The following is a 9,778-nucleotide window of genomic DNA, read 5'->3' as shown; positions in this document are numbered from 1 at the left end:
TATTTCCTGTTTCCTGTATCCTTATATGTGCTTCAACCCAACATCTAATTACACTAGGCATCCCATGAGATCTATATCTGTATGTTGCACGCAAGGGTACGATAGTGGAATATCTTATTCACTGGACATCTGTGCTGTCACATGATATACAGCATATCTATCAACCTGATACATTGGGTCTGCTTCCCCCACTGTTCTGTAAATACGTATAGTGTGGTATTCTCCATACCTCTTCGGGCTAATAAATAAATAATTAATGTAGTTCGTTCTAACGAATGTTTAACACAAAAGCTTATTCACTTCTTTGGCAGCCTCCATAAATCAGCTTAGGAGATCTGTTGTGGTGTCCATTCCATTTCAGGGTCAGTATGCCATGTACCCCTAGTGGTCACCTTGAGGTACTGCTCTAATGCACAATGCTGGAGGCGTTCATTTTATGACAGGACTTATTTTTTATATAAGTGAGCGGGCATTACATTTTTATCGATTTTTAAAGAAAGTTTTGGATGTACTTAGTGATTAGTAATAATCAACAAAATAAAGGTAGAATAAGAATATATTTGCCAATATGGGACCAGGCCTTTGTGAGTTCAGCGATCAACACTTTACAAGGGACAGATGGCTTGGCATACTTGCAGTTAACCCACAATGACTGTCCGGATTTATGGACAGCCATTTTGTAGAATAACAGTATGGAAGACGGTCTTTTCAGATCACTTGTAACTGGGTGCGTTAGACAAAAATGAGAGAATATAATTAAATTATTTCAAGAAAAAAACATTTTTATTTATTTTTTTCGTTCAACTTGTGCTTTTTTAACCTGGCCTCCAAGTTTATTTTAAATTATTGGAGTATTCAAAGACTCGGCCATTCTCCCAGGGTGGGCGGATTTACAGTTTAAAAGCTTCATACTGACGTTTTCACCGACCCATCTAAAATCTCCTGCGCGCGTATTTCCAGCCAATCACAGTACTCTACAAAGACCGATTATGTTGATAAGCGTGATCAATTTGAATGGCAGATCGGTCTACCGCTCAGGCGTTCAAAAATAAACGCAGACCAATCGGCGCGCGGTGTGGGTGGGATCTCGAAAAGGGGGTTGGGTGCGAGGTATCATGGAGGATCAGTTAGAGAACGGCAGCCATTGAAGAAAGCCGAGCCGTGGGTCCGCGCTCTGGAGTTTCTGATTATTTTTTTCTTTAAACAGTCAAGCCCAGTGCAACCAATACAAACAAAATGGAGATGAAGAAGAGGATCAGTTTAGAGCTTAGGAACAAAAGTCCATCGGAGGTGAGATCTTTGAGCTTTATTTAGTTATTTTTTCTCGGAACCGCGAAATGATGTTAGTTCGCAACCTGATTACCTTGCACACTCGAAAGAGTCGCTCGCTAGACTCCGCTGATGGCAGCGGGGCTGAAAGACCACATGTGTGCATCAAGGGAAGCGAATAAGACTTTTTCAGACATTCACAGAAGCATTACATTGATATGTAGACGATAGACTAGACCTCTGAAGTCAATCTAATGTCTGATAGCGCCTAAAACTCGTTACACTCTGTCGCCACTGCATTATACTTGTCGTTGTGGGCGTCCCAAACACCACCTCAAAATAACGTGCTTTATACTTTCTTTCCGACGGATCTGCAATTAAGTGTTTACGAAACAATTTATATTACTCAACAAGTGACGTTCAATTGAGTTACGACTTTATGGTCCTGCGGAGAAACAAAAATGTTCGCTTTTAACTGGTAACAGTGCAATTTAAAGCAAAACGTTTTATTTCCAGAAATGCGCTCTCAGCCCGACCGAGCACGTATGTAAAATGTCGAGCAAAGCATATCACGTTAGAGCGAATCTGCTGCTATAAAAAGTTCGTTGTAGGCAAGCTTCGCGGATGCGTACCTCGGCTCACTTTTGCTTCTCTAACCTAGTAAAACCAGCAGTTTCGTCTTCCAAAGGCGGACATCTTATCTCCAGCCCCGACATTAGACATCGAGTTGGCACTTGCACTCGGTCTTCCTCGTAAGACCCCCAAAGCCATTATGTTCAGGAGTGTGACACCGCATATCGAGCGAATGTCAGGTCAAACTTTATGAGCAAAGCACGGCGTATTGTACAACAACGTTCTGTTCAACAACATTCATGGCTTCTGCATCGCCTCGTTGTGTGTGTGTGTGTGTGTGTGTGTGTGTGTGTGTGTGTGAGGATCGTGGCGCGCCTGATCCTGCTCGTGTTGACGGGCGGGGAGTGGAAGTCATTTTGTTGCATCAGTAGTTTAGACGCAAATGACGGTTTTTTGGCTTCGGCTGTGTTTTTGTTGGTCGGAGTGAAATATTTCAAATTCACGAAACTTACGTGTTATGTGCGAGGAGAGGTCAAATAGTCCCTCGACTGATGCGGTTGAACGAGTCAGTTCGAAAAACAAGTTGCTATTTTCTGCCTCGCTTACATTAATATCGGTGTAATTATTTAACATACAGTAAGAATTTTTTTAATATAACTAATATTAAACATTATACAGTCGATGTGGCGCTTTTCAATGCCTTCTGTGATATCCGTCACCGTTTTATTAATTGAAGGAATGTGGCAGATGGTGAAGGGGCGAGCCCTCCCCCTCCCCTCCGATTTTAGTGGATTATTGTTGACTTGCCTGCACCGAAGTATAAAGCCACACTTCTTTTGAATGAGGAGAGGATCTTTACACGAGCACGAGTTAATGCTCTGGAAGCGTGGACGTGTATTCACGATACGTGGCTTTTAACTTGGGCCTTTGTTGCATCACCGGAGCAATAACGATAGTGTTTTGCAGAAAACCCTTGTGAAACGCGGTAATTCAGCCCAAATCCTAATGTAAAAGTATTAACATGACTACATTACACCCATTCCTTGTGCCTGGGCAATTTTGAAATATGTGCTTATACGAAATGTGGAAGCCGTGTCTTTGTTTTCACAGGCAAAGCAACTGACTGAATATTTAAATGTCCAGCTGGAGTGAATGACTTTGTAGGTTTGTGTACACTGCTAAGAATTGACATGAGAGTAAAAATACACTCGGCACAAATCTGCGCATAAAAGTTAGTTATAAAGCAGCTCAGTCGTAATATAAGTGAAGCGTAGGACTAAATCTTAAATTTCCGGTTTAGAGATGATTCACGACACTTTGCTGCGCCGCAAATGGGATTTTGGATGACGACATTGCATGGACCAATCACTGAATAGATTTCCTTATTTAAGAATATTCTCTGATACATACACGTTGAATGGTGAAATTCCTAAGGAGTTTATATTCAACACACATATGACAAAGACTTTTCAAGAGAATACATTATGATATAGACATTGGAAATGAAAGATAAACACGTTTCCACCATTTCTAATTTTCCCATTTTAAACCGGTGCTGAAATTGGTTTTTATTTTTATTCGAGTAGTTTTGCTTTAAATACAGTGTTATTTTCGGTATAATTTTTTTCTTGAATTCACAAACTATTGAGAACAATACAGTATAACGAGAATGCGTAACAGTACTGATGATCCATAGAGCATCACTCGAATGCGCGCAGCATTAATGACATGTACGGACTGTGTGCCTTTTATCTTGCGCTCAAAGAAGTTTCTTAAACGTATAAATTTGATAATGAAAAATGATGTGTATATGTTGTTTCATTAATAAATGCCTTTTGCAAATTCCTACTTTAAAAAAGTGCCACCAACAATTACGCTTATGCAGGGGAGTGCCGAATTTATGCGTGTATAATGTGTAATGATACGGTTCCATTGGCCAACCCCTCTGTCCACCACATGTCTCTGTCTCTACAGCTCCATCACAAGCCCCTATTGGCAACTCCTAAGCACTTGAGACCTCCCGAGCTGTCTTAAATAATTGGGAGAGTAATAGTGATTATTAGCTTCAAGAAATTTGATAACGTACTTTTATACTTAAGTTTGGAAGTAGGAGTAAATTACACAAATTCTCAGCACTTGAGACTAAAATAGCGCTTTGAAAAGCTTGATAAATACGGGCCCAGATCAGCATGTTCCCAGACCTCTTTCTGTTCACAAATTTGCACTGACACAGAAAAGAGTCAGAATAGCTAAATACATAATTATATTTATAATAAATTTTGTATAATTTTGCCGTTAAACAAACAGCTTAGTATACAAAATTTTTTTTTTTTTGTATTTCCATTTTTTATTTAAAATGTTAGCAGTTGTAGGTTAGGTTAGGTTGTTTATAAGGCCTGCCCCCGACTAAAGATTTTCCTAGTCGACTAGTAGTCCTTCATTTCAGCAATTAGTCGAATAATCGCACATTTATGATATTAATTACTTGCGTATATATACAAGGAAAATAATATAAGTTTACCGGCTGAGAAAATAGGTTTTATAAAACTTCCATATTACAGAGAAATGCTAAATCATAATAATAAAGCGTTTAAAATATAAATTAAGCGCTTAAATGGACACATAAATGAGCAACACTGGAAAAAGGTATAATTATCATGTGTTGGAAAAACAGCAAGGAGACTACCTGTACATTTAAATAATTTATTAACAAAAATACAAACTATAACATCAGTTACATGGCAAATGAACTTGCCAACAAAATAAATAAATAAAATAAATAAACATACCACAAACGGCAACTCTTTAAAATATTAGTACAAAATCAAATATTAAGTAGAAAAAGAGTAAAAAGTACAAATAAAGTAAATAATAAAAGAAAAAACAGGCCTATGGACGCAAGTCATAAACAACTTTGTGCAAAGCAAGGCAAACAAAATAAATAAATAGCAAAAACACTTAATTTCCCTCTTCGATATAATTTTTCAGTTAACGAAAACGAACGAACGAATAAACGCAGCAAACACCAAACCTTAGAATTAAAAAGAACAGGCTACTAACAAATATGTTTTTGTACAAAACAACGCAAACAAATAAAAAGCCTATAAGTTCTTTGCTTAAATGGTTTAGAACAAATATATTTGAAACAAAACGTGGCGCAAATAATTTAAACAAAATGAATACAAATCAAATGGAAACATTCAAGAAAAATATCAGCGCAAACTGCCATATAAACCCGACGGATGAGTCTGAGAAGTGTTGCCTGGCCGTCAAGTGTTTCATCGCATGCGTGATACCAATAGTGTAGGGAAACCGTGACGTGGTTTACTACGTAATTACGCGCATGCGCAGAACAGATCGTGTACCGACACTCACGTTGTTTCTTTTGATGTCATACACTGACCAAGCTGCGCAGCGCCGTGATGTTTTAACGCGCATACTGACTCCGTGACGTCACGTGAGTTTTTTTATTTTATTTTCGCGACTAACCGACCAATGAAAACGTATTCGACCAAGCCTCCTTCACATCGACTAATGTTTAGTTGACTATGTGGGGGCAGCCCTAGTTGTTTAACTAAGCCATTTACCGTATAATTTTTTAATACAGTATAGCAGAAATTGTCATTCTGTGACTGTCAATGACTTATATTAATCTCTCCTACAGGTAGCAGAGCTTGTGGTGGATAACTGTCGCTCAAGCGATGGTGAGATTGAAGGCCTGACGGATGAGTTTAAGGAGCTGGAGTTCCTCAGCATGGTCAACGTGGGTCTCACCTCCCTGGCCAAGCTACCCTCACTGCCCAAACTGAGAAAGGTCAGTCAGAAGATCCAACAAGACAGTTAAGATGACCAGCTGGAGTTTTGCTACCAAAAGCTATTGTTTCAAGTTCAAAGTTAAATTTAGAGAGTATTCAGAAATCCGATTTTGAATTAAAATGTTTATTTATAACTTCATTTTTCAATAGGATGAGCCACATTTAAAGCTGTTATGAAGTGCTGATAAACAAAAAACAAAGTAATGTAGTTGCATACTAGTTACCCTTGTTATGTAAAGTATGATGTCATTGTCTGTTTAATAGATCTTGATATAGTATTTTCTCAGGACGTTCCTATAGTTACATCATTTATTAAGCTTAGGGATATTTTTTCTCATACAGTTGGAGCTAAGTGATAACAACATCTCAGGGGCACTGGAGACGCTCGCAGAGAAATGCCCGAACTTGACGTACCTGAATTTGAGTGGCAACAAGATCAAAGAGCTTAGCACACTGGAGGCTCTGGTAAACAACCCTGAGCCACTCTTGCATTGGTTGTTGTTATCATGTTCTATTTATGTTCTATATCAGCATTTCTGTTTAACATTGTTACGTTACGGTTATCATAATTCCTGATCTTTCTGCAATTGTATTGATTTTATTTTTGTTTCATTGACATATATGTCATATATGTTGCTTGATGTATTACACTTGTTTTTGAACCTTCAGCAAAACCTTAAGAACCTGAAGAGTTTAGACCTGTTCAACTGTGAGATTACAACATTGGAGGATTACAGGGAAAGCATCTTTGAACTGCTGCCTCAGGTCACATACCTGGACGGTTTTGATGCAGAAGACAATGAAGCTCCAGATTCTGAAGCTGATGATGATGGTGAGTAAATAAGACTTTTAATAAACATATTTTTTGCAATGTAGTGCGACGTTAATGTGATATTAGTTTATTGCAAATTAAGTGTGGTACTTTATTTGCACAGACGATGAGGATGGCGAAGAAGGAACTGGTCAGCTCGGGGATTATGAGGAGGAGGATGAGGAGGAGGAGGAAGAAGAGGAGGACGAAGAAGGCTCAGAGGGGGGAGAAGTTGGCCTGTCCTATCTAATGAAAGATGACATCCAGGTAATTTAGCTTCTGTGTTTTAAACATTCACAACCCAAGCTTTTCAGTGCTAGCTGTGTCTAACAAAAGTTTCCTTTTGTAATAGGATGAGGAAGATGATGATGATTATGTAGAAGAGGAAGAGGAGGAAGAAGGAGGAGGAGGTAAGCATTTATCACCCCACTTGAGTTATGTTCGATAGAAGTCTTGAGTTGTATCCTTTAAACAGTTGCTTCTCGCTCTCCAGAAGAGGCTGAAGTCAAAGGAGAGAAGAGAAAAAGGGATGCTGAGGATGAAGGCGAAGATGATGACGAAGACGATGACTAACCTTTAATGTTTGACTCCTTGGAAACAATATCCAAGCTGTAGATCAACCCTGAAAAGACCGTGATCTTGCAGATTGTTTTTCTCTTTGTAATCCATAGATAAACCACTGTAGATGCTAAGTGTTTTCTTTTATAAATACATTATATATTACATTATATAAAAAGGGGGTTTATTGACAAGTTATTTTTAGCCATTCCAAGTTTATCCAGAAAACGAAAATCAAAATGTCATCGAGGGGTGGGCACAGGAAGATTTGCAGGGCATGTTTTTGTGATTGCTTGTACGTTTGGAACTTGAGACAGCACTAGGATTTTACGGAGGGGAGACAGCAGCATTTGTGTGTCCAAATCCATAAGCTCAGTTCAGTTTGTGCTTCAGGTCCCAGTGACTTTTCCTAAGACCTCTGTGAGGAAGCAGAACATGTCCTGTTCCTCATCTACCTCTCCAGGTCTCATTCTCAGCCCATCACGAAGCAGCAAGCATGTCATCTCTGTCCCATTAGATGCGCTAGGCCATCTCCTTTGTTCCTGCATCAACCAATCGCTGCCAAGGATCTTGTGTCACAGTCTTTATATGGGATGGTCTCCGATTGATTTAGCTTTTCTTGTAGATCTGGATTGCTCATGTTGGCAGACCAGATGGTATGTGGTTTCATGAATTTTAAAAGTTTTATGTATGTAAATGCGATGTAAACGAATTGAGCAAAGATCAGGAGTTGGCAAATGGATTTTAAGTTTTAATCTCAGTTTTTTATTAAAGAGATCATTCATGGATTTAATGTGACCTGTGAGCGTTTTTTGCCCTCTTTCCCTTTTTGTTTTTGACAAGTGTCATTTTACAGTTAAAATTATTATTTTTTTAGAGAAATGACATGGCTAGACATTTTCTCGATGTTCAGGTTTAACAGTTTTGGATTAAATAGCACCCTTAAGTACCTTTATACCCTGTCTTGCTGTGGAAACAGGTTAGTTTCTACCTTGTCTTGAGGTGTTTTACAGAGTAATACCTTTTAATCTTATGATGTTCGTATGGCAATATGTATATAGTATCCGTTTCAACAGGTTGCCATTTCTTTTTTTTATCAAATTATTTGGTCAGTTGTTTTAATACAAAAGCACATTTTTGAGGGCTTACATACAAGCAATTCACTCGTTTCATTTCCAGAATTTGACTGTTGTGTGTGTGTTGTATTTGGGGTTGTATGTGTAGTTAAGTTCTTTAAAGAGTTTTAGTTTTTCATTGAATTGCAACGTTTTGTTTAAATGGGTTGTTTTGTTTAGGTTTTTTTTATGTCACATCTCTAAGTTTGCAAGCTCCTTTGTTCGATTGTGAACTCTATTGGAGTTAGTGTTGTAAATGAATGAAATGTCCTTTTGGTGATTAAAATGACAACTCGATGTTCAACTTATGTTTAATAGATGGGCCTTTGTTGGGCAAGGCTTTCTGCAATTTGACTATAAAATTATGAACTGAGAGCCATGAGGCAGCTTTGCAAATTTGCAAAACTGGTGAAGAAGCACTGTTTTTACCATCTCAAGAGATGACAGAAATGATCCATTCTGATACAAACAGTGATATTTCAATATATTTTTTTTACATGAAAGATTTATAAAATCCTTTTGATTAATACAACCTGGAATACGTGTGATGTGGACAATAAAGGAAAGACCTATGACCATTATTTTGTGTAGAAAATGATTGTCTTTAAAAAAGATGAACATCTGACAGCACGATTACACAAATTCTGCATGTCAAATCAAACTTTCCTAGGCCTTTGACGTGATGTGACCTAACACAGATCTAAATCATCCTGCCATCCTTTAATTTCATACGGCCATCTGTAATGCCCTATAGTACTTGGACCATTTATAAATTACACGACGCGCCAGAGTGTAGTGGGAAGGGGCGTGGCATTAATTCCTTAATTATGAGCTCTTCCTTCGGCCAATAGAAACGCGTGCAGCACTGACTGGGGGGAGGAGTCACGATGATTCTTCGTATTAGTTATTGATTGATTTATTTAGTGTTTCACTGTGGGTAATTGTTGATGATAATTAATAAGGCCAATGAAATTTAATTACTACTATAGCATCTTCTGGCTTTAAACTTGTACAACATCTTAAGTTTACCACTATGATTTCATAATGCAAATTCAGCTGATTTATGCACTATTTAGGACACATTTACACGCGAGAGTAACACATCCAGACATTAATTTGACTTTAATTTAGCAATAAATGAGAATATTTCTGAAAACTATAATGTGGCAATAATTAACCACAGGTTCACTCTTTCTAACAATTAATTGTTTACTATCCTAAAGCAAGTTATTATACCTTTATGCTATTGTCTGTATTTGCCGTTAGTTGTGTAGTTCGATGAAAATAAATATTACCTTGTAAAACATGTTGAATGTAAGTTCGCCCTTAGACCACTAGAGAGAGCTACTTTTCTAGTAACGCTCGACAAAAGCTCCTACAGTCATATTCCATTTTTTAAGGCCCTAGTTTAAGGTTTGACCACATGTTTATAATTATAACATCAGCATTGTCAGAAGGTCTGATAGTAGACAAACAGACAAATGTCTGTTCATTGCATTTTTGCATACTGTTTTGCATCGGAGATGTTTGTTTTGCGGTAATGGTACAAAGAGTAATCACACAAAAAGCATTTCTGACTCAACATTTGGAATCTGCAGTGAAGATATCATGTAGGCTACACTGTACACAGTCTCAAG

General features: G+C 37.9%; 1 protein-coding gene across 2 annotated transcripts; it reads left to right on the top strand.

Moving 5' to 3' along the window:
* Positions 1-1,090: 1,090 nt before the first annotated feature.
* anp32e (acidic (leucine-rich) nuclear phosphoprotein 32 family, member E) lies at positions 1,091-8,722 on the top strand. Of its 2 annotated transcripts, none has more exons than XM_057355349.1 (7): positions 1,091-1,290; positions 5,507-5,656; positions 6,000-6,122; positions 6,327-6,489; positions 6,593-6,735; positions 6,821-6,878; positions 6,965-8,722. In XM_057355349.1, the coding sequence occupies exons 1-7, from the start codon at positions 1,237-1,239 to the stop codon at positions 7,039-7,041; spliced, it is 768 nt and encodes a 255-aa protein (XP_057211332.1). In that variant the 5' UTR covers positions 1,091-1,236; the 3' UTR covers positions 7,042-8,722. The 2 variants fall into 2 exon arrangements, with proteins under 2 accessions (XP_057211332.1, XP_057211331.1); XM_057355348.1 differs by having other exon boundaries at positions 1,095-1,290; positions 6,962-8,722.
* The last annotated feature ends 1,056 nt before the right edge of the window (positions 8,723-9,778 follow it).

This window comes from Triplophysa rosa, linkage group LG16, assembly GCF_024868665.1.
Source record: "Triplophysa rosa linkage group LG16, Trosa_1v2, whole genome shotgun sequence".
NCBI lineage: Eukaryota > Metazoa > Chordata > Actinopteri > Cypriniformes > Nemacheilidae > Triplophysa > Triplophysa rosa.
This window is presented reverse-complemented; position numbering and strand designations above follow the sequence as displayed.

Bases quoted from the DNA above. Each gene is read 5' to 3' on its own strand.
- anp32e (XM_057355348.1), top strand. From the start codon at position 1,237: ATGGAGATGAAGAAGAGGATCAGTTTAGAGCTTAGGAACAAAAGTCCA. The intron at 6,123-6,326 runs GTAAACAACCCT...TTGAACCTTCAG, and splicing joins TTAGCACACTGGAGGCTCTG to CAAAACCTTAAGAACCTGAA. The intron at 6,490-6,592 runs GTGAGTAAATAA...TTATTTGCACAG, and splicing joins TTCTGAAGCTGATGATGATG to ACGATGAGGATGGCGAAGAA.